Source organism: Coenobita brevimanus, chromosome 97 (genome assembly GCF_032717465.1).
Source record: "Coenobita brevimanus isolate Jiangsu-jjx chromosome 97, ASM3271746v2, whole genome shotgun sequence".
Lineage (NCBI taxonomy): Eukaryota > Metazoa > Arthropoda > Malacostraca > Decapoda > Coenobitidae > Coenobita > Coenobita brevimanus.
Window position 1 is genome coordinate 40,561,264 of NC_137050.1, and position 25,850 is coordinate 40,587,113.

The 25,850-nt window shown below is 42.6% G+C and overlaps 1 protein-coding gene across 1 annotated transcript in view; it reads left to right on the forward strand.

Annotated features, from left to right (window-relative positions):
- The window catches only part of LOC145413665 (uncharacterized), a 135,032-nt gene that overhangs the window by 83,477 nt on the left and 25,705 nt on the right, over positions 1-25,850 (forward strand). The window contains exons 10-11 of the mRNA XM_080283322.1: positions 382-489; positions 20,551-20,730. Of these exons, the coding sequence (XP_080139448.1) occupies positions 382-489; positions 20,551-20,730 (288 nt within the window). The remainder of the gene's footprint in view (positions 1-381; positions 490-20,550; positions 20,731-25,850) is intronic.

The following is a 25,850-nucleotide window of genomic DNA, read 5'->3' on the forward strand; positions in this document are numbered from 1 at the left end:
TGTTTAACCTATACTACCCGCTGCCTCTGACCTTCATTCTTCCAGATGCATTGTATCCGTGTAGTTAAGAATGTACAGACTTTGATTTTGAATCTTGTTTGACCACTGGAAGGGACGAAAGCGAATAGTTTCAGCCTTTGGCTTTTCCTCATTTGACAGAAGTTCTTTTACAAGTATTACTGTGTAAGCATATTCTTTTTCTTACCGTAAAAAGGTTATGAATAAAGAGTAAAAGTATATAATGTCAGAAAAAACGATTCATTAAAATTTAAAGTGAAACTGACAGACATACTGTAGGTGTAGTTAACTATATACAGTATTTAGGGGAGTGATTCTGCAGCTGTTAACACTGTGATTATTAACACTGTATTTGTGCCTCAGTTCCAGAGTGCAGTGTGGACGGGAAGGTATACAACGAGGGAGAGTTTTTGGTGACCCCCAGCTGCCGCATCAGTGTTTGTCAGCAAGGAATTATCATGCCGTATCAAGGTATAGTAATATAAAAGTCATCATCATCGTTATTATTATTATTATTATTATTATTATTATTATTATTATTATCATCATCATCATCATCATCATCATCATCATCATCATCATCATCATCATCATCATTATCATCATCATCCACAAGGTAGGGAAGGCGGGAAGGAGAGAACGTAGGGAGTAATACTATTGTACAAATTTAACTTTTGGGAACCCTGTCATAGTCAATGGTCAGAAGCTGTCCCATAACACCAAAGCACAGCGAAATAAAGTGGTAGCAATACAAATCCAAAAAAGGAAATCATAGTGAAACGGTTTAGTGAGGTAACTGGCTGCATGTTAAAATCTTTGAATATATGTTGATTGGTAGTAATATATTATTGTGAAAAGTCAAGGTGATTATAATCAAATAAATCATTTCAAGGCTCCAAAAGCCCCATCTGCCACCCCCTACACATTTTTTATTCCCATTCTGTAAGGAGTTGGCTGAAGCACCGGCCAGTCAGGGTGGTACTCCCAAGGGGAATGGGAATGCTGGTGATAGGGAAAGCTGAAGCTCCCGTTTCACTAGCTACCAGAATATCTGACCATCCCCCTTTGCTGACCTTTTCAGTGTTACACTGACATGGAGAATAGACCAGCATACTCTCCCAAACTTCTTCCTCTAACTATCTCATGCACAACTTTACATGCACTTTACATATTACACAATGTATCCCACTGCGTCACAGGGGTTGATGCCAGCAAGGGTATGCGGCCCGAAAACTTTGTCCCCGTTACCTAGTGGCGGACCTATCGAGGGGAGGCGAGGTGCGGGCTATGGCAGCGTAGTATTTTCGGTCAGGATGGAGTGGGCCTCGGATCTGAGCTAGAAGGTACAGGGCATTGCATTTTTTTCAGGCTGCCGCTTCTGCCCAATAAAGAGGGGCCCGAACCTAGGACTGGCGCCCCAGGAGGCTGCCCTATCAGTGGGTGTATAATGGTGGGGCAGTATTGTGGCAAGGCATGCTTGGAGGGTGTCCATGTAGCTGTCCTGGTACGGTGCCCCAGGGCCACTACCACAGCCACTGGTCACGCTGATGGGCTAGGGGTCTCAGATTCCAGGCATGGACTTGGGATTGTGCAGGTGTGAGGGGCCTGTGGTCTCTCTCTCCCCGCTATTTTTAGTTTTATTGATTATGGGAGGTGAGAAGACAGGAAGAAATCTGTAGGATGGAAGTTGTGAAAGCAATGAAAAAAGTTAAATCGGGGAAAGTCCCAGGAATTGATGGAGTGTGTGGTGAAATGCCGAAGCATGGGGGAGAGATAGTAGTAGAATGGATGTGGAAGATGTGCAGATTGGCCTGGGAGGAAGATAGAGTCCCGGAGGATTGGAAGTCAGGTATAATTATTCCCTTGTACAAAGGAAAAGGGGAAAAAGAAGTGTGTGGTAATCATAGGGGCATTTGTCTTCTTAGTATAATAGGAAAAGTGTATGGTAGGATACTTACTGACAGAGTTAGAGAAAGAACAGAGAAATTAGTTGGAGAAGAACAGGGAGGCTTTAGGAAGGGAAGAGGTTGTGTAGATCAGGTATTCATTCTTAGATCTTTAGTGGAAAAGTTTCTAGAGAAGGGAAAGAAGTTGTATGCGGCTTTCATGGATTTGGAGAAAGCATATAACAGGGTGGATAGTCAAGGATTGTGGAAAGTGTTAAGAATATATGGAGTAGATGGGAAGTTGTTGAATGCTGTGAAGAGTATGTACGATGGTGCTAAGGCTGCAGTGCGTGTGGATGGTGAACTAAGTGAATTTTTCTCTTTGAAAGTTGGGTTGAAACAGGGATGTGTCGTGTCTCCATGGTTGTTCAATCTGTACATGGATGGGGTAATAAAAGAGGTACAAGGTAGGGTAGTGGATGTTGGAGTGGCCCTGGTGAGAGAGGATAGTGTTTGGAAACTCCCTGTACTGTTGTTTGCAGATGATACTGTGTTGTTGAGTGAAGACGAAGGGGAGCTGCAAGGCTTGGTGGATGAGTTTGGGAGAGTGTGTAAGAAACGGAATCTAAAGGTGAATGTAGGAAAGAGTAAAGTGATGGTCTTTGAGAGAGGTGAAGTCCGTGAATGTACAGCGAGGTTGGATGGTGAGGAATTGGAAAATGTGAGTACATTTAAGTACTTGGGTAGTGTGATGAGTAAGGATGGAGGTTTGGAGGGTGAAGTGCTTGAAAGGGTACATCAGGGAAGAAAGGTTGCTGGTTCTTTGAAAGCAGTGATAAGAAACAGGGAAGTGAGCTTGGAGGTTAAAAAGTGACTACAAGACAGTATTGTGATACCAACTCTAACGTACGGAAGTGAAGCTTGGACGTTGCTGGAAGGACACAAGTCAAGAGTGAGAGCAGTGGAAATGAGTTATTTAAGAGGAGCCTGTGGAGTCACATGGAGAGACAGGCTGAAGAATGAGGATATAAAGGAGCGTTGTGGTGTGGATGTGGATGTGATAGGAAGCGTTATGAGGAACACACTGAGGTGGTTTGGCGATGTGGAGAGGATGGAGGGTGAAAGATTGACGAAGAGAGTGTATGTGAGTGAGGTGGAGGGGAGAAGAGGGAGGGGGAGGCCGAGGATGAGATGGAGGGATGGGGTGGAGAGGTATATGAGAGAGGAGGGCGTGAGTTGGGAGCAGGGCAGTGAAATGGCGGGGGACAGGGCGAATTGCAGGCGATTTGTTTGTGGCCACCCCAAACGGGATTGAAGCGTATGGCAATAGATAGATAGATAGATAGATTATGGGAAAAAAGGAAAAGAGCAAGCCTGGGGAACCTAAACCACCCAAGGGGATCAGAATAGCATCATGGTAAGTACGAAGTTTGATGGGTAGAGCGGGGAAAGTGGTGGAGGCAATGAGTAGGAGGTGGGTGGATGTTGGATGTATGCAAGAAGTTAGGTATAGGGGAGGATCAGCCAGTGATTGCCGGGAAGGATTGCTGATACAAAGTATTTTGGCAGGGTAGGGCAGATGGATATGGTGATGTGGGTGTGTTGGTTAAGGAGAAATGGGTGGAATATGTCCTGAATATAATGAGAGTGAGTGAAAGGATAATAGTGATGAAAATTTTGTTCGATGGGATGATGTTTTCATTTATATCAGTGTATGCTCTACCGGCTGGCTTAGATGAGGTAGAGAAGGATAGATTCTGGGATACTTTAATGCTTGTAGTTAGTGATATGGGGGATGATGAGATTGTAGTTTTGGGAGGGGACTTGAATGGTCTTGCAGGTGACGCAGCTGAAGGATATGAAGGAGTACATGGGGGTGCATATGGTACAAGAAATACGGAAGGAGCTGATACTTTTAGTTTGGGGAGGCAATGAACATGATTGTGTGCAACACATACTTTAGGAAATGAAAGAATAGGGTGATTACATACGTGTCTGGGGTAAATGGCAGCCAGCTAGACTATTTCCTGGTCAGGAGGGCTGATAAAAGGTTAGGGATGTTAAAGAGGGCTGATAGGAGGTTAGGGATGTTAAGGATCTAGGAAGCGAGGAGTGTGTGCAGCAACACAAGTTACTGATATGTGATATGGTGCTTAAGGAGGTAGTGATGAGAAAGACTACCTAAGCGTCTAGGAGGAAACTATGGAAGTTGAAAAACGAAGCAGTGAAGGATGCCTTCTATAACGAGATGAGTAGAGTGGTGGCTGAACAGCGAGACGTTGAAATAAGTGTTAATGAAAAAGTACAGAGCTCTCAAGGGTGATCTCCTGAGAGTTACTGATTCAGTGTGTAGAAGGACAAGGGACCCCCTTAATCGTAGGGTAACTTGGTGATGGGATGAGGGTGTAGACTGCAATTAAGGAGAAAAGAAGGCTTTTCCGGGAATGGAAAAGGGATGATAACAGAGAGGAGTACTTGGCTGCCAAACATACGGCTAGAAAGATGTTTGCAGGGCAAAATCTGAATCGCAGAGACTTTACTGGATAACCTAAATAGTGTGGAAGGGAAGAATATGATACTGTTATGTCCTCGTCCCCACACTGCCACAGGCTCCAACAGCAGTAGTACAGTACAGGAAGGACGTTGCCCAGTGAGTTGTTCTTCCTGTTGCCAGCCTTGGGTGTACAGTACACAAGATCAGCTGAGGCGAAAATAAACACTGGCTCCTTGGAGTTCACTGTCTTTATTTTCCAAATAATTCCACTTAATGCTTTCCAACTTCACTGTTCTCACAAGCACTGGAGCTATACACACTTTACTAACTACTGTTACACTTAATGCTTAACGACACTTCACTGTTAGTACACTTAATGCTTGCCAACACTTCACTTATTACACAAGTACCAAAATAATCTTCAGTGACAGTAATTACACTTAAATATTGTTATGAAGGGAGATTTGCCAAATAGGTAGTCTCGTACCTTCGAGACGTTTCTCGTACCGTAACTTCCTGTACGAGTCGTCAGAGTTGCCAGTTTGCCTGTTGTTTGTGAGTGTAGTTATTTTGTAAGTTAAACATTCATTTTTCTGCTCTTTTTCTTTAAAATGTTTTATTTAAGTGATTGCTTGTTGAATTATGTAATTGAAGTTTGTATGGTAAATAATTTAGAGTGTTATGTAATGTAAGAAGACTCTGCATGTTTTGATGTGTCTGAGTTGGCAACTGTTGCCCGTCGAGAGTATACTCGTAAAATGTAGACGTTTCTCGAATAATGGAAGCTTATATAACATGGGGTAGAGATTATTGCAAGTTTAGTCGGGTTTCAGTTCAGTTTGAGTGAAGTGCAGTTGGTTTTGGTGTAGTGCAGTATCAGTGTAGTGCTGTTAGTGAAGTTTGTGAAAAGTTGCTTGCAAGCATTAAGTGTAATTACTGTCAGTGAAGATTATTTTTGGTACTTGTGAAAACAGTGGCAAACAGTGACGGGTTACTGAAGTTTGTACATCATTGGAACTTGAGGAAACAGTGAAGTGTCAAGCATTAAGTGTAATAACTGTGAAGTGTTGCTAAGCATTAAGTGTAATAACGGTTAGTAAAGTGTGTATAGCTCCAGTGCTTGTGAGAACAGTGAAGTTGGAAGGCATTAAGTGAAATTATTTGGGAAATAAAGCCAGTGAACTTTAAGGAGTCAGTGTTTATTTTCGCCTCAGCTGATCTTGAGTAGCCTACTTCACACCTAATGGCTTACCATAGGAAGAACAACTCGCTGGTCAACGTCCTTCCTGTACTGTACTACAGCTGTTGGAGCCTGTGGCAGTGTGGGGACTGGGACGTAACACTGGTGTCAGGAGTGGGATACTATTTCAGGGCTGCAGTGAGTCTAACCTTCGACATGGAAGCAGAAGGTGTGAAGACAAGATTTCGAGCTGGGCAGGAGGAGAAAATTTCCCTGGCAACAATTGTGAAGCTATTGCAAGCACGAAGTGTCCAAATATAGGCACTGAGTGAAGAACAGAATGAGTTCAGGAATGAAATCAAAGAACTAATACAGGCACATACTAAAGAACTCAGGGAACAAACTAAAGGACTCAAAGAACAATTACAGGTACAAAGGGTACAACCGAAGCCACAGAGTGAACAACTAGGGGCACCAGGTGATGAGCAAAAAGGACGATATAAGCAACTTCAATAGGCATCAGAGGAGCAACAGAGGGAATTACAACTGAGGATGCAAGGACAGCTAGATGCATTCATGGGGGAAATGAAGGAAGAACAGCAACAGCTTAAGGAGGAAGTAGATGCTAAGCTAGAGCAGCAGAAGTATGAGGTAAGCAATAATGTGACTGAATGCAAACAACATGTAGACGACCAGTTGAAGACAATTAGTGAGGAAATAGTGATGGAGTGCAAACAGCATGTGGACAACAGCTGAAGATTATTGAGGGAATAGTAATGGAGTGCAGACAGCATGAAGATAACCAGTTGAAGCATGTAGCTGACCATGTGAAGATAATTAGTGAGAATATGGAGACTGTAGAGAAATATTGCACTGCTGAGCTTCAGGTTAATGTACGGAGAGCACATGAAAGGAGTGGACAGTGTATGGTGAATCTTGGCGGATCCCAGGCATCTGAAGATAGCATTGCAGGGCTGAATAATCAGAATGTTGGAGGTTCAAGTCCAGGACATAATTATGATACCTCAGTTTTTAGGCCCCAAACCAGTGAAGTGCATGACTATAATGGTGATCCAGTTAAGAAGAAACCTCAAGAATTTGATGGTAGAGTATCTTGGGAAGCTTACCGTGCACAGTTTGAGTTACTCGCGGATCAAAATGGTTGGGATGACAAGAAGAGGGCTGCAGAAGACCCACCACTGAAGAAATGCAGGAGAACCTTGATGAATAGTGTGCGAGAAGACAGAAAAACACACAGCAAGGAGTGTGGTAAGAATGGGAATCATAGGAAGCAATGCTGCTGTACTGTGCTTACGGGGCCGGCATCAGATGATGAGGACCTGGGGAGGATGCGGATGGAGGATGCGGGTTTGCAACCGGTGCTGGAGTGCCTGCAACTGAGTGCAATGCTACCATCTTGGGAGGGGGTTTCCGGGTTAGGCCCTGCAACCAGGAGCTACTGGAGTCAGTGGGACCTTCTTCATTTGAACAATGGACTACTGGAGCGTCAGTGGGAGACATCCAATAGCCTTAGCAAGTATTGGCAACTGGTGGTTCCGAAGCAGATGAGGTCTGAGATCTTGGACGAGTCCCATAACCACATCACAAGTGGGCACCTGGGAGTGAAAAAAACTTTAAGCTGGCTGCATCAGAGGTTCTACTGGATTGGCATGCGTCAGGATGCTGAAGAGTGGTGTTGGGCCTGTGATGCGTGCTGTGCTAAGAAGGGACCCAAGAAACATGGTTGAGCCCCTCTCCAGCTGTACCAAGTGGGTGGACCGATGGAAAGAGTTGCGGTGTACATTGCTGGACCTTTGCCACTCACTGAAAGAGGAAACCGGTACATATGTGTCACCATGGACTGCTTAACAAAGTGGCCAGAAGCCAATGCTATCCCTGATCAAGAGACTGCGACTGTTGCTCAGGTGTTGGTTGATCAGTTTTTCCTGTTGTTTTGGGATGCCAAAAGAGCTACGTTCAGACCAGGGTAGAAACTTCAAGTCTATTGTGTTCTGTGAGTGCTGCAAATTATTGGGGATCAAGAAGACCTGGATGACCCCACTAGGGCCACAGTCAGATGGGATGGTGAAGAAATTCAACTGGACCTTGAGAAAAGAACTGGCCAAATACTGCGTTGATGGACAAACAGAATGGGACCAGAAGTTACCTGCATTGCTGATGGCATATGGGTCTGAATCCCATGAGTCTACCGGCTACACCTCTGCAAAACTAATGTTGGGCCACAAGAACTCTTACCTGTTGACCCATTGATGGGACTACCACGTGGTGAAGAGGTACCTACAGACACCAACGGCTATTTGAAGCACCTTCAGGAAAGGCTGGCTGAGGTACATCATCAAGTGTGAGGAACCCTCAAGTTTTCAGGAGAGGTGATGAAGTGCAAGTGTGATGCCAAGGGAAGTGAAGTGAGGCTCAAGGATAGTGACCAAATTTGGTTATACAATCATAAGCGAAAGAAGGGACACTCACTGAAGCTGCAGAGCCCATGGGACGGACCTTACACTGTGCTGGACCGCCTATCAGACATAACATATCGGATTCGAGGAGGCAGGAACTCTCATCCAAAGGTGGTACACGTGAACCGTCTGTGGCCGTACCATGGGCCAGGAAAGTACAGCTGGAGCGTCTCTGAGGAATTGTGCTCACCCGCAGCCGAGGATGTTGAGAAGGACCAAGAAGCTGAAGTGCAAGAGGATGGTGAGAGTTCCTCAAGAGAAGTGCATCAAGAAGAGGACCAAGACCTTCCTGGAGGAGTGGACCGTGTAGAAAAGCAAGGACATCGTCAGAAGCGGCGTAGAAGAATACCTGACAAGTTGAAGAATTATTTTGTGTATAGTTAGATGTTTCATTAGGATTAGGGTTTATGTTTGTATATACTGTGTACTTTTGTCGGGACGACAAAGAACTAGGGAGGGGGTAGTGTTATGAAGGGAAACTTGCCAGTTAGGTAGTCTCGTACCTTCGAGACGTTTCTCGTACCGTAACTTCCTGTACGAGTCGAGTAGCCAGTTTGCCTGTTGTTTGTGAGCGTAGTTATTTCATAAGTTAAACATTCATTAATCTTTCTCCTCTTTTTCTTTAAAATGTTTTATTTAAGTGATTGTTTGTTGAATTATGTAATATAAGTTCGTATGGTAAATAATTTAGAGTGTTATGTAATGTAAGAAGACTCTGCATGTTTTGATGTGTCTGAGTTGGCAACTGTTGCAAGTCGAGAGTATACTCGTAAAATGCAGACGTTTCTTGAATAATGGAAGCTTATATAACATGGGGTAGAGATTATTACAAGTTTAGTCGAGTTTCAGTTCAGTTTGAGTGAAATGCAGTCTGTTTTGGTGTAGTGCAGTATCAGTGTAGTGCTGTTAGTGAAGTTTGTGAAAAGTTGCTGGCAAGCATTAAGGTGGCAGATCAGATAAAATGGGAAAACAGGGATATCATAGGTGATCAGTGTGTGACGAATGATGAAATAGTGATAGTGATGAACTGTGGGGATATTAGGGATGCTTGTAGAGAGCATTATAATCGGTTGTTGAATGAGGAGTTTGACTGGAACAGGGAAGGTTTGAAGCCAGCAGATCCAGTGTTTGGCCCTTGGACTTTCGTTGACGCTGCTCCTGTGAGCAAGGCAATAGACAGGATACAGATGGGGAAAGCTGCAGGCATGTCTGGGTTGACTGTTGAAATGCTGAAAACCTCAGGAGATGTAGGAGTGAGGTTGGACATTGACCTGATAAATATGATTATGTATGAGTGTGTTGTCCCAGATGATTGGCCTAAGAGTGTCAGTCTAAATGTGTACAAGGGGATGGGTCATGCCCTGCAAAAAGGAAATTATGGAGGCATAAAACTTTTGGACCATATAATGAAGGTAATGGAAAGAGTCCTAGAAGGTATGAGTAGAGAATGTGATTATTGATGAGATGCAGCTTTGGTTTATGCCAGGCAAAAGGACCACTGATGCCACATTCATTGTTCGACAGCTTCAGGAGAAATATAGAGGATAGAAAAGAGATCCTTATTTTGTTTCTGTTAACTTGGAGAACGCCTTTGACAGAGGCCCTTGGGAGGTGGTGGGCAATGAGAAACCTTGGGATCGAGGAGTAGCTGGTTAGGGTGGTTATGTCTATGTATGTGGGTGCTCACACCAAGTATAAGTGAATGGCGATTTGAGTAACGAGTTTTCTGTGAATGTTGGTGTGCACCAGGGGTCAGCCTTAAGCCCCTTGTTATTTCATGGTACTTGAAGCCCTCACAAGTGACTTCAGAAATGGACTCCTGTGGGAGGTGTTGTATACCGATGATTTGGTGTTGACTGCAGATAATGAAAGGGAAGCTGAGAAAAGATTTAGGAAATGGAGAGATGGTATGGAACACAAGCGCTTGAAAGTAAATGCAGATAAAACAAAAGTGATGGTATCTAGGGCTGGTGGTGGTATTGTCAGAAAAGAGGGAGAGTGGCCATGTGCAGTTTGCCACAAGGGCGTAGGAAATAGTTCCATCTTGTGCAGCGTTTGTGATCAGTGGGTGAACGAGAGATGTAGTGGTATTAAAGGTCGACTGCTAGATAATGCTGATTTTATGTGTGCAGTGTGTTGGGGTGAGCATGTGGACTTTGTCAGGCATGAACGGACTGATCTCGCTGGTGAGTCTCTCGAGTGTGTGGAAGAATTTTTTCTGGGCGACATGTTAAGTGATGTGGCTAGAGTGAGGAGTGAATGGAAAAAGTTCAGGGAGCTGTTGCCTCTCCTGACACTGAGAGGGCCCTCCCTCTGTGTTAAAAGAACTTTGTATGTGGCATGTGTTAGGAGTGTAATGATATATGGTGGGGAGACCTGGATAGTAAAGGAAGAGGATATTTGCAGGCTGAAAGATACAGAAATGACAATGAGTGGGTGGATGCGCAGTGCGTCCTTGTTTGCGAGGCCTAGGAGGGCTAGGTTTATAATGGAAGAGTTAAGAGGTAGGATGGGACTGGAGTGTATTGATGTTGTCATGAGGAAGGGTAGATTGAGGTGGTTGTCATGGGTTTTTTTAAATAAATGCAATTTTTAAGTGATAATGTTCAATAATACTGAAGAGCAGGAACAATGAATTGTCTTGCTAAATCAAGCAAAGTTTACTTTACGCTGGCTTGCTTCACACGATTCTCTAAGAACGAGAAATTATAAACTTTCTCAACAGTACACAGCAGAGACTAATTCCTCACAATGAAATTGCTGTTTATTGGTACTGTTAGCCTCTGGAGAAAGTGACTTCACCCCTGACAATAAATAACTAATACTGTTAATGATATCAGGTTCTTGCTGATGCTTAACTCCTAGAAGGCACAACGGAATTTAAGCTTAATACAAAAAGACTGGCTTAAGTACCAGTTATGAATGGCAAAACGTTTATGCAAGCTAGGAGCTATAAGGGAAATAAGCTTAATTGTGGAGAAATGAAACACGAGTTTACATTACATTAAGCTCAAGAAAAAGAACTGTTAAATTTATTGATTACAAAGAAATAAGTTTAATGTTACACTTCAAATGAATTCAAATAAAGAGATCGTACTCACTCACTCACTCAAAAGCTAAATTCTTACGCCTCAAAAAAAACAACATGCGGCGCAGCCGGCCAGCATGTGAGGAAACAGCACACTTAACTAAACACTTAAACCTAGGAAAATACAAAAAGGAAATACTGGTCAATGAATGTGGTGTATCACCAAGAAGGGTGGGAGCCTGGAGAACTGTAGTCTAGTGGAGTCTGGGTGCTAGCTGACCTCTCTCACTGCTGGAGCACAGAACCTCACTCCGTCACGACAGACACTTGACTACATTCAAATACGATGTATGGGTAGGACGCACAGCGGAAAAAGGCGTGGCTAACGGTTGAGGCAAGCAGGGGCGAACAATAAAGAAACAATAATATAGCTCAGCAGAGCACTTAATGACGTGCATTAGATCGGTCACTTTTGAAACAGTGACGAATGTTTTGAAAAGTATACCATCGAAATGGAGAGAAAAACGGTTAACTGAACGATACACAGTGAGTTTTCCACTAATAGTTCGTGGTTTCTCACAAAAGGAAAATGTCGCGAATTTGTTTCGTGACAGTGGTCTGGACATGTGGAGAGGATGGGGGATGACAATTGGGTGCAGAAAGTGAGAAGTGTTAACATTAGGGGTAGGGTTGCGCGAGGTAGACCGAAAAAGACCTGGGATGAAGTCATTGAGTGTGACTTTATGGATAAGAGACTGATTAGGGAGGCTGCTAGAGATCGAGCAGCATGGAGAGTCGCCATTAGGTTATCAGGGCCAACGCATGGAAGCACGTTGGAGTCCCTAAAAACGAAACGAAACGATTGTCCCTAAAATTTCTGAGCCCTGATAACTGAAAAAAAAAAAATTGTTTCAGTCATTAACTGATACAAAAAGGTCGTTATTGTGTCCTTCCTTCAGTATAATGCAATTACATATTATTGATATCCTAATTGGTTTTTAGGAATGAGTATTTATATCAAAGTTTTAAAACGAAATTTAGGAAAATAAATTTTCCAGAAATATGTCTTTCATATGGGAGAAAAGAACATTATAATTGTGGAGAACAGATTCTCTCCCTTCGCTGAGTCTTTGATCCATGCATAAATGATAAGCAACTTCCAGAAGGTGAAAAATTTTGTTTTGATACAAAGTTTATGACCATCGAGGGGTTCTGCAGCATTATATGGGACAAAAATCACAGGGTGTCTCTTGGATATATCATCATCATCATCATCATCATCGTCATCATCATCATCATCATCATCATCATCATCGTCATCATCATCATCATCATCATCATCATCATCATCAAATCCTGTATTGCCCCATGAGGAGAGTAGGAGCCTGGGGCTAGGCAAGTTGGTCCTGACATTTAATATGAGTGTGACCAGCCTCACTCATCCTTGAATGGCATTACTTGAGCAGTAAACCCCAACCATCCCTTGGATATAAACCTGCACAGGCTCAGTCCTATTGGAGTTCCTTAATTACCCACTAAACCTCCAGGCGCCATAATTTGGTTATATGGTTACCACCCAACGCAGTAAATGGTTTCATGCTGTACAGGAAAACCATTTAGCTTGTCACTCAGTGTTAAGTCACCCATAGGCAGAAGGAAGAGGAAAGAATGAAGGGAAAAAAAGATAGAAGAAGGAGTGTAAAGTCACCCGTAGGCATAAGGAAGAGCAAAGATTGAAGAAAAGAAAGACGAGGACGGAAGGAAAGAGGGAAGAAAGAGGCGAAAGGGCAGTCGCTCGAAAGCAGCACTACATAGAGTGAGTGGATGGTGAGCGCCCCCATCTACCTACTGGATATAAACAGAACATGAAGGAAAACATAATGGTTCACATGAAATGAACTCTCCAGGATCGGGACGAGAGGACTGAGACGTTCCCACACATGATCACGTTGCATATCAAAACAAAACATTTTTCACCATCTGGAAGATACTACTGAGTCATATATGCATGGATATCAGTGAATCAAAAACCCTGTAAAGGGGGGGAAATCTGTTATTCAAAATTATCAGGAGCTTTCCTCCCACATGAAGGTGTTGTATTTCTGGATTGTCGTTTTTCATTTTAATGGCGAAATTTTTGTAAAAAAAAATAATAACCGTATGACAAATGACAGTGATATCTGACATTAATTTATTTAATCAAAGGGCACTACAATCACCCTTTGGAATATAACTGCATGGCTGTAGAACGGACGTATTGTTTTCTGTTATGAAATCTTTAAAAGTTTTAGAGGAGTGGAGCAGCATAAACGGGGGACAGCCAGGTGCTTTCCAAAGAGAGGCATTTGTGGAATAGAACAGTGTCGTCAGAAATGCAAATGTGCGATAGTTCCATGTTATAACTGTGATTTATTTTTGCAGGAAGGACAAGGAGAGTGCAGACTATTCCCAATGCATCTTGTTTATCATGAATATAAAAAATGTAGGGATGAGAGAAAAATTATCTTAATGGTCAGCTACAGAGATTATTGTATAATTTGAGTTCTACACAGAATAACATATTGTTATTCATTTAATGTCATCATGACGAGCGAAAATCGATTTTTTTCCTCAGCATGCACAGCAAATGGAAATAAGTATAAGCTACCACTTAGCAAGTCGCATTCAAAAACTTTCGTCACGTTGTGGCGACGTTGTAATATTACAGGCGCTAATTTCAAACAGTGAGATCTCAAGTCCAGGAGACAGCCTACATTAACTCTTGCTGCAACACAGTACATTATTTTGTATCACTGGACACATCTGTTGCACGTTCGCCTTACATGTCTGTTGATATTGTTGCCTGGCCAAAAAACAAACGTGATCCATGACGTCTTGGGTTTCTGCTTAGTCTTTGTCTTTCTTGAAAGGTCTGGAACAACTTCAGCACATTATGGTAATGCCTTTAGGTACTGCTGAAGTATAATGTTTTAGTGCAAGATTTATTTTGGCGTATACCTGCTGCTGAAATGGGAAGTGCGTTCATGAATTTATCTCCATAATTGATCTTTAAGTAACCATGTTTTGCAGGAACAAGAATGTATACTATTTATGTCTCTTGTTCTTGCAAAATTATATCGTTGTTATGACACAGAGTTTATCGTATGTCTGTGAATATGGTTCTCGTATCATGCTGGTACTTCATTTCTAGCCAACATTTCACGTCGTTAATCCCTTCATGACAATGGCGTATTTTAAAACTCATTTTTGTTATCAGCAGACAGTTTAATTATGTTTAGGAGTGAAAGTTTGAACTTGACGGGCAAAACAAAGTCTTTGCTAAACTCCATATCAACAAGGGAAATATTCTGAACTAATCAAAATGGTCTGAAGATATCAAGAAATATAGGCTAAATTACATCCTTGAGCTGAACGCATTAACTTGTTCACTATTCATTTTTTGTGTTTATTGTTACTACCTTTAGACGACTGTATACAATTTCCGAATAACCTGTCATAGTGAAGGGGTTGCTGAGGGTTACAATATATCCACCCTTCCCCCTCGTTCAAAAAGTCCATCATAAAGTATCCTCGAGCTAAAGGAGTTAATAATTTATATATTGTTGCTACTATATATCCCAGGTCCCATGCCTGGAATTGGGACTGTGAAAGTGTTTGGGGCCTGTAGTCTGTTTCTCCCATTATTTAATTTTTACCAACAGGACAAAAAGTGAGAAAAAGCAAAGTATGCCTGAGGCAAGTAAATTACCCAAGGGGATCAGAGTGGCATTTAGGAATGTGGATGTTTTGAAGGGTAGAACGGGGGAAGTAGTTGAGGTCATGGGTAGGAGGTGGGTGGATGTTGGTTGTGTACAGGAAGTTAGGTACAGGGGAGATTCAGCCAGAATGATTGCCGGAAGGGATTGTAGGTATAAGTTATTCTGGCAGAGAAGTGCAGATGGATATGGTGATGTGGATGTGGGTGGAGTATGACATAAATGTAGTGATAGTGAATGGGAGGATTAGAGCAGCGAAAATTTTGTTTGGTAGGCTCACGATTTCATTTATATCAGCGTATGCATCATAGGGTGGCTTGGATGATGTAGAAAAAGATTGATTGTGGGACGACTTGATACGTGTAGTAAATGGTATCTGGGATGATGAGATTGTAGATCTGGGAGGGGACTTAAATGGTCATGTGGGTGAAGCAGCTTAAGGATATGAGGGGGTACATGGGAGATGCGTGTGTGGTACGAGGAATGTGGAAGGGAAAAGAATACTTGAATTTGGTGATGCAATTAACATGACTGTATCCAACATACGTTTTAGGAAAAGAGAGAGTATGTTGGTTATATACGAGTCAGAGGGAAATAGTAGCCAGATTGACTATTTCCTGATCAGGAGAAATGATAGGAGGGTGGTGAGGGATGTTAAAATTATAAGGAGCGAAGGGTGTGTGCAGAAACACAAATTACTGAAATATGACATGGTGCTTAAGGAACTGGTGGTGAAGAAGAGGACCTATGCACTAGGAGAAGAATATGGAAATCAAAAACCGAGTAAGGAATGCTGTCCATACCGAGATGAGTAGTGTGGTGGCTGAACAGGAAGCTGTTGATGGATGTGTTAATGAACAGTACTGGGTTCTAAAGAACAATCTCCTGAAAGTTACTGATTCAGTGTATGGATGGACAAGGGGACTCCCGAGACGTAAGATAACATGGAGGTGGGATAAGGGTGTAGAAGCTGCAGATAAAAAGAAAGGAAGGCATTTCCGGGATTGGAAAGGGAGGTACAGTAGGTCAAGAGAAAGTGGAGGGACATGGTGGATGAGTGTGTGAGGAAGAGAGATTTGGAAGCTGGTGAGGCTAGGAGACTGACAAGAGATCGAGCTGGCTGGATGGATATTGTGAGCAGAAGTGCATGATCAGAGATTTGGCACCCCTTTTTAACGTGACAGAGTCCAGATTGACTGTATCGGATACGTTTATGTGAAGCTACAGAACGTGGTGAATGTTTTTGGCGAATCAGATAGAGCCAGGATTCCGGGGGCTTGAATGGTAACTAGTGGAAGCGTGGCCCATTGGATTGGGCAAATTTGGGCTGTGTGGACGTTGTTACTCCTCACCCTGTCCTGGGGTGGGAAAGGAGGTCCGGATAATGATGATGATGATGGAAAGTGGGTGATAACAAAGAAGAACACATGACTGCCAGGCATAGGGCCAGATAAAGGGGTATATAGGGCAAAAACTGAGTCTCAGAGACTTTTCCTGGATAATGTAGACAGCGTTGCAAGGATAAATATGATATTTAAGGTGGTAAATCTGAGGAAGAGGGAAAACAGGGATATCATAGGTGAGCAGTGTGTGAACAGTGAGGATATTGAAGATGCCTGGAGAAAGCATTATAACTGGTTGCTGAATGAGGAGTCTGAATGGAACAGGGAAGGTTTGGAGTCAGCGGATCCAGTGTTTTACCCATGGCCTCTGATTGACGCTGCCACTATGAACAGGGCAATAGGCAGGATGCAGCTGAGGGTGGCGGATGTTGTGTCTGGGTTGACTGCTGAAATGATGAAGGCCTCAGGAGATACAGGAGTGGGGTTAGTTACTGATGTGATAAATACGATTATATATGGGTGTGTTGTTCCAGATGATTGACTGAAGAGTGACTATAAATGTGAACAAGGGGAAGGTTGATGCCCTGGAAAGAGGAAATTATAGAGGCATATAACTTTTGGAACAGATAATGAAGGTAATGGAGAGAGTTCAAGAACGTATGATTAGACAAAGATTGAATATTGATAAGAAGCTGTTTGAGTTTATGCTAGGTAAAGGAACACTGATGCCATATCCATTGTTCGACACTTAAGGAAAAACTTATAGGAAAGAAAAGGCAGCTGTTCTTTGTTTTTGTTGATTTTTGCGAAGACCTTTGACAGAGTCTCTAGGAAGGTGGTGACTTGGGCAAAAGTGAAAGCCTGGGATCGAGGAGTGGCTGGTTAGAGTCATTATGGCTATGTATGTAGGTGTTCGCACCCCCGTGAGAGTAAATGGAGATTTGAGTGATGAGTTTTCCGTGAATGTTGGCTTGCATCAGGGATCAGTCCCTTATTGTTTATCATGGCGGTTGAAGCCCTCTCGCAAGACTTTAGAAATGGGTTTCCATAGGAAATGTTTTCAGATCATTTGGTATTGATTGCAAAGAAAGAAAGGGAGGCGGTGGAAAGATTTATAAAGTGGAGAGATGGTATGGGGTACAAGGGCTTGAGAATAAATGCAGATAAAACAAAGGTGATGGTATCTGGCATTGGTGGTGGGGGTACTGTAGAAGAAGAGGGAGTGAGGCCATGTGTGGTTTGCCAAAAGGGCGTGGGGAGTAATTCCATCCTGTGCAATATTTGTGATAAGTGGGTACATAAGAGCTGTAGTGTTATTAGGGGTAGATTGCAAGATAATGCTGATTGCGTGTATGCAGTGTGTCAGGGAGAGATTGTGGAGATTGTCAGGTGTGAAAGGACTGATCTTGCTGATGAGTCTCTGGAGTGTGTAGAAGAGTTTCGCTACTTGGTAGACATGTTATGCATTGGAGGTGTGGCTGGAGCAGCTCTATGGCTAGAGTGAGGAGTGGTTGGAAGAAGTTCAGGGAGCTGTTGCCTCTCCTGACATTGGGAGTGCATTCCCTTCTTGCTAAAAGATCTTTGTATGTGGCATGCGTTAGGAGTGTAATGCTGCATGGTAGTGAAGCCTGGGCAGTAAAGGAAGAGGATATTCGTAGGCTCAAATGTACAGGGAGGACAATGATTAAGTGAATGTGTAGTGCGTCCTTGAATGCGAAGCCTGGGGGGGGGGGGGCTAGGTTTACGATGGAAGAATTGAGAGGAAGGATGGGACTGGAATGTATTGATGTTGTGATGACGAGGGGTAGATGATCTGGGCATGGAATATGGGGGATGACAATTGGGTGCAGAAAGTGAGAAGTATGAACGTTGGGGGTAGGGTTGCAAGAGGCAGACTGAAAAAGACCTAGGACGAGGTCATGGAGTGTGACCTTAGGGATAAAGGGCTGAATAGGGAGGTTGCCAGAGATCAAGCAGCATGGAAAGCCGCGATTAGGTGACCAAGAATGACAACTGCAAATATATTGGAGTCTTTATAAACGAAACTAAACGAAGTCAGGTGACGTATTTCTTAGTACATTCATATCATTTCCTGACATACTCATTTTACTCTACCTTGGCCAGATTTTCTACTCTACTAGTATTTACTCTCTCTTGGACCAGATTTTCTAGTCTTTTTACTCTCTCTCTCTCTCTTGGCCCAAATTCTCTGCTTTTTTCACTCTACCTTGGCTCATATTTCCTACTCTTTTTGCTCTACCTTAGCCCAGATTTTCGTCCTTTTGCATTTTTTTTTTCATGTAGCTGAGTGGTAGAAAAAGACAGTAGTTCTGCTGTACACCCTTTACAAAACACATCGTATTTTACTGTTACTCCCCTATTACAATTCACAGTCAAGACAGAGAGATGGCGATTTCAGGCCAAGTTAGAAGAGATTTTTCGAATTAGAAGGGTTACATAGAGCTTTCGATGACCCTTTTAGCAGGAGAGGTTTTTCTTGGGGTAAATAAAATCGTCCGGAGATAGGAAGTATAAGCTGCAAATAGACTTAACCATATTGAAGGGATGAAGACACCACTCCCACATGGTTAGGAAGTTACTCATCGCCTTTTCCTCAGTGATATACTTTCCATACAATGCCTTATCATTCCGTTCTATAATGTTCATGTTTTCTTATAACATAGACATAGACATAGTTTGCATTAGTAATATACAGGAGAATTTTTCCCCGTTCACCACAATACCGTCTTTTTTTTTTTTTTTTTTTTACTTTTTTCAGTAATAGCTACCACTACGTGACTGAATTCAACTCAGGACAAACTTTTGAGAGTGGAGAGGTTTTAATATCTAGGACAATCATTACCACACTTTACAAAGTTGAATAAAATCATTTGGAGGCAGCAAGCACAAACTGAAACACCTGTAACAGGAGTATACTGCTCTTTTGGAAACCAGTTTGCTCTGTTCCCCATGATGTGATACTGCAGTTCTAGGGGCCACATTCTCGTAGGGTGACAAACCTCCCTAACATCTCATCCTAAGCGTTTTGTTTATTACACCTTATTATCAACTCACTACGAGTCAACTCACTACCAGTCAGCTCACTACCAGTCAGTTTACTACCAGTCAACTCTCTACTGGTCAACTTGTTACCAGTCACCTCACTACAGGTCAGCTCCCTACTGGTCAACTCACTACCGGTCAACTCGCTACCAGTCAACTCGCTACCGGTCAACTCACTTCCGGTCAACTCACTACCAGTCAACTGGCTACCAGTCAACTCACTATCGGTCAACTGGTTACCAGTCAACTTGCTACCAGTCAACTTGCTACCGGTCAACTTGCTTCCGGTCAACTCACTACCAGTCAATTCATTGCCAGTCAACTTGCTGCCAATCAACATGCTACCAGTCAATTTGTTACCAGTCAACTCATTACTTGTCAATTTGCTACCAGTCAGCTTGCTACCAGTCAGTTTGCTGCCAGTCAGTTTGCTGCCAGTCAGCTCACTGCCAATCAACTCACTACCAGTCATCTTGCTACAGGCCAGCTTACTATTAGTTATTTCGCTAGTCAACTCGCCACCAGTCAGTTCACTGTCAGTTGGTTTGCTGCTGATCAACTTGGTGCTAATCAGCTTGCTGCTGATCAGCTTGCTACTAGCCAACTTGCTACTTGCTTCCAGTCAACATGCTACTGGCTAACTTGTTACCGGTGTACTTGTTACTAAGGCATCACGCTATCAGGCCACTTCGCTACCGCAAACATTTATCCACGGACAGGTTTTGTTAGGTTAATTACTCAGCTTGAGAGGTTAAGTCAGGTTACATTAGAATAGTTTTCATTTTGAAATTTATGAAAAATACCTTTATAGAATAATCTAGTAGCAAGATGCCCTAGTAACGAAAATACAGGTAACGAGTTGTCTGATAGTGAACTATCCGGCCATGGATGCATCCCTGGAACATGTTTTGTTCTTTACTTGGTCTGATTGCTGAACACAGCTTGTTTCCCTGTTGTCCCTCTTCAAGCAGCTGCACAGCTGGTTACCTGATGTGAACTGAGAAATGCTGGTCCCTTACGAGGGAAATTTTCGCATATTACAAAAATTGATTGCCTTAATTCTTTAACTATGGCATATTACAAAAAAAAAAAAAAAAAAAAAAATGCTGATACCAGACAGTTAGTGAATACTGTAACTAATGCCTTCAGTTGAAACGTCTGTCTTAAGCTGATTAATATAGCCTAGAAATAGAAAAATGGAATATAACATCCGTTATTGTGGTGAGAGGGTATACCATTGTGTTGTTGATAGGCATAAAAATAAACTTTTTCCTTCATCACGTTAGTAACTACACACACTTCACAGGTACAGCGGCAGCCAATGTGAGCTTCAGTGAGCTGGTAGAACGTCAGTGCATTCACCTAGAGCGGCAACATCTGTCATGGAATGAGGCCAGAACCAATTGTCAGGCAAAGGGTGGGGACCTGTTTGTGGCAGGGGACCTTGCGGGAGCAGCGAGATTTGCACACGAGCAAGGAGTTAATGGTAAGACACACAAATGCTCAGACCGCACATACTTTACATCCCAAAGAGGTGCTGTGAACTAAATATTAACAGAGAATCCTAATCTTAATTTCAAAGGTAAAACCGTATGAAAATTAAGCAAGAAGGCACTCACTCACTTTTTACATTCTCGATCAGGAAAAAAACGATGAAAGCAACACCTTATGGGCTGAACGAGAGAAAGAAGTAACAAATATATATGAAAGAAAAGCATTCGGGAGCCGAATGCTAATCGCCAGCCAGAATATGTTGTTGGCCAAGTCCAAGATTTAGGCCGTATCTTGATACCATGATGGTTTCATGTTGATAGCTCAAGCCGTTCGTGAGATATAATGGTGCTCAAGGCTGGCGATAAAAACTAGTTGATCTTTGGCAGCCATTCTGGTGACCTTGGCCTCGATCCCAAGTGCCCATTTTCGAACCCTGAAGGCTTTATGTTGATAGCTGAAGCCGTTCATGAGATATAATGGGAACCGAGACACACACACACACACACACACACACACACACACACACACAAACACACACACACACACACAGGTAGCCAAAAACATTATCACTCCACCTTCTTTAGGCGGGCGATAAAAGTATTTAATACAATTTATGGGATGGAAGTGCACCAAAAACTATCGGAAGAAGGTCAAGGGAGTAAAAAACGTGTAATTCCATCCCAACATTTTTTTTTCTGGGGCGGAGGGGGGGAACGTTTTTGTGCATTGCGTGGTTGCTGCATAGTTATAACATTATCACGACACTTTTTCGGGTGGACTTGCGCAACACCACAATGGCGCGTAGCCGAGTAAAGGAAAACAAATGCAGGGATGATTACATGTTTTTTACTTCCGTTACCTTGTTTTGATGGTGTTTGGCGCACTGCCATCGCTAAATCTTCATACATTATATTCATAATTTTGTACTTGTTTTCCTAAGTTCCTAATGTCTTTGTGACAGAAAGCTCGAAATGTTTTTGTAATATTTTCAGCTGAAGAGCATAGCTATATTCAAGGGATTAATGAATGCTCTGACTAGCCCGATCCAGTTCAAAAAGTCTCTCGAGCTGAATGAAAATTTCTGGAGAAAACAACAAGAAGGAGCACTGAGAGACCCCGGCACCCATGCACTGCAGTCAGTCTAGTGTCAAACACAGATTAAATTATTCAGTTTTGAGAACAATGGAACAAGGTCCAGGCCATAGGGCAAGGCCAACTTAAACAATTTTAATCCAGTTTCAACCAAACAGTGGGGGGATTAATGATCACACAAGAATGAAGCACTTCAAGTGTGAGGAAAATTGGTCAAAAGCCAAGGTCCCAGAGCTAGTTCAAAAGTACGGTCATTTAGCCAAGTTTAATTCAAGCTGGAGTTAAAGGGCTGAAAGTCTGACATCGTCATGTAACCTTAAAGTTTGCTGTATTGTTCTCAAAATTGAGACACTTCACTCTTAGATCACCGTTTACCCTTCTACCAAGTTTTGTCTAAATTGGATCAAAACTGGAAAAATTTACAGTACCTTTTCCGACCTATTCCTTTCTTTCCTTTTTTTTACGGGCAATATTTACTCTGCTTTCGACCAAGTGGAGAGTGAAACCCCTTTGTGAAAGAAAAAGCAATCAGTTTTAGCATTTTAGAGCTAGAGGGGTTGAAGCAGAAGAAAAGAAGAACAAGAAGACAAGAACATGGAGACAGGATTTTTGTCGATTGTGTTTTAGCGTGTTAGCATTAAATTTTAGCTGCTTTAGATAGTTATGGGCTCATCAGTGTCATCCCTACGCAGTGTCTACCGATACTCAACACGGATACAAGTGAAATTTGCAACCATACATTTTTGTACAGTAATTCCCGACTTTCCGGACGCCCACTTTCCGGACACCCCTCTTACTGGACATTGTGGGCCTGGACCTTCGGAACCCAAAAATGGCCAATAAAAGAAAAAAAAAATCCGAATTTTTTCCCACCCTTAATTTGAAATTGCCACGCGGCCCCGGACAGCTGTTACACCATGGACCCTTCACCCCTTCCTTCTCTCCCCTCCCCCCTCCCCTGTCAGGGTTGCCATTTGGTATTTTTCATTACCAAATGTAGGCCAATTTGGTAATGAAAATTTCGTATGGTAATGAATCAGAATTCATTTTTCACGTGTATGAGGATACACAGGATTTTTCACGTGTATGAGGATACACAGGATGGAGATGGTGGATTGTTTGCTCTCACTGATTAACCTGCTAGCCTATATAGTGGGAAAATAATCAACATGCTGTTAATTATAAGAAGAGTGATTATATGTATTTCCACTTGTATATATAATTAGTGAAGAATAAATGCTAGCTTTACGAATTTGATAATGAAAAGTTAAATTTGGTAATGAAAATTGAGGAGTTTGGTAATGTGGCCGTTACGATCTGGCAACTCTGTCACCTCATCATCAAAAGTCACAGCCTAAGTCCGATTGAGAGCACATGCTTATCGTAATGGAAGCCACATGTGCTCTTTTTTTGTGTGTGTGTGAATAAACAGTGAATAAACTGCAATACTTCGCCACTAGATCACACGGGAATTTACAGTGTTGTGCAGTGTTAAGAAATTAGAATTTAGCGTGCAAAGGATTTACTGTGGAGTGCAAACTGGCATTGAAACTGGTGTGGTGCAATTAACAATGTGCAGTGTTAAACAATTATAACTCACAGTGCAAAGAATTACTGTAAGTGCAGCACAACACTGGATTACTGTACGTGCTTCAAGAGCATTTTCACCATTGCCAAAGCCAGGGAAGGCAGCCACAGACGTGCTGTAAGTACTCTGGCGGAGGTACAGCCACTTCTAATTCCTCATTCTTTGGTTCCTTTTCATTTATTTCATGCTTTATGTCCATTATTGGTGTGAATAGGGTCTTAAATAGGTTTAAATATGTGCTATGCATGTCCGGTAGGGAGTTATGTAGGTGGCTTTCAAAGTTAGGCTGGGTTAGGGTCCTTAAGTACCAGTCCAGGAGTCAGGAGCCCACTTTCCAGACGAGACAACTTTTCGGACATGCCTTTAGCTCTATTACATCGGATAGTGGAGGGATTATTGTATTTATATATATATATATATATATATATATATATATATATATATATATATATATATATATATATATATATATATATATATATATATATATATATATATATATGTGGCAGGTGGGGGTGCCCATCATCCACTCACTCAATATACAGTGATGCCATATGAGCTTTAAACTGAGTGACAAGCCAAATGGTTTCCTGTACCAAGGAAACCACTTACTATGCTGGGTGGTAACCATATGACCGGGGTTTCTGGCAGGGTCAAGTGTCCCCCAGATTCCCCTATCCAAAATCACTTAATCATTGCAGTCGTCTCAGAGAGCCTCAGAGGGCCCAATACCTGCCCATGCCCCAACCAAATGGGCAGACTCGCGTGGCCATGTGGAATGTGAGAGGTGTGAATGCGGAAAGCAAGAGTGTGGAAGTGGTGAATGTGTTCAAGAGTACAAGATATGGTGTGATGGCATTGTGTGAAACGAAGATGAAAGGGTGCAAAGTGGAGGAGCGGGAGGGTGTGAAATGTGTAAGATCAGGAATGAATGGGAGAGGAAGATGCAAGGAAGGAGTTGCTTTGTTGATGAATGAGGTGTGGCAGAGTGGAATGAGAGACTACAAATGTGTCAGCTCGAGGTGTATGTATGTCAAGTTCAAGTTTGAGATGGTGAAAGTGGCAGTGATTGTAGCGTATGCACCGTGTGAGGACAGCAGTGAGAGAGAGAAAGACAGGTTTTGTGATGAGCTGGGTGAAGCAGTGGGAGAAATGCCCAGGAGCTATAAAGTGACGGTGACGGGGGATACGAATGGAAGAGTAGGCACTGGTCCTGAGGATGACATAATGGGTTGTTATGGAGTACCAGGAGAAAATGATAATGAGAATCAACTAAAGGATATGTGTCAGGAGAGGAGGTTGTGCATTTGTAATTCTTATATCAAACACAAAGATGCACATAAATATACATGGTATGGAGGAAACGGAGATCATGAGGAAAGAAGCCTGATTCATTACGTGCTCGTAGAGAGGTCGATATTTGGAATGGTTGCTGATACGAGGGCTGTGAGAGGACGATGTGGAGGTCTGTCAGATCATATGATCGTGGTATGCAAGATCAAGCTGAGAGGAGTGAGATGGAGCAAGAGTGAGAGGAGATGTCAGAGAGAAAGACTGAAAGTTGAGAAGCTGAGGATCAAAGAAATGGCAGATGATTACAGGACCAAAGTAGAGGACGAGTTAGAATCAGTGAACTGGAATGAAATGGATCTGGACAGCCTGTGGAATGCATATAGGGATTGCTTAGTTAGGAATGCTAAAGTGGTGTGTGGTGTGGCAGAAGTATCAACAAAACAGAAGGGTAAGGCATGGTGGGATGAGGAAGTTGAGAGAGCAGTGGAGGAAAAGAGGAAGAAGTGGCTAAAGTGGTTACAGGATAGGGGTTCAGTTGAAATAGGAACTGAGTATATTGAGAGTAAGAAGCACTTAAAGAGACTAGTGAAGAGGAAAAAGGAGGTAAATGATGATCTGAGAAGAAAAATGAATGCGAACTACTCTGAAAATAGGAGGTTATCCTGGAAAGAAGTGCAGAAATGTAGAAGCGAAAGCGGAAAGAAATGTGATGGTGTGAAGGATGCAGGAGGTAGGTTACTAACCCATACAGATGCAGTAAGGACCAGATGGAAAGAATATTTTGAAAGCCTGGTGAATGGGAATAGAGAGAGCAGAGCGGCTGTAATCATGATTGGTTTTAGGGGTGTGCAGAGAAGGGATGCAGTGCCAGGAGACGTGACACTCACACAGGCGAAGAGCGCTGTGAAACGACTGAAAAACGGGAAAGCTGTTGGGGTTGATGAGGTGTATCCAGAGATGCTTAAGTGTAGTGGAGAGAGTGGAATGAAGTGCTTGTTGGAGATATGTAAGAAGGCATGGATGAGTGAAACTGTGCCTGCAGAGTGGAAAAAGGCTGTGATTGTATCCCTGTACAAAAATAAAGGTGAGCGAAGTGAGTGCAAGAATTATCGTGGCATAAGTTTATTGAGTGTGGTAGG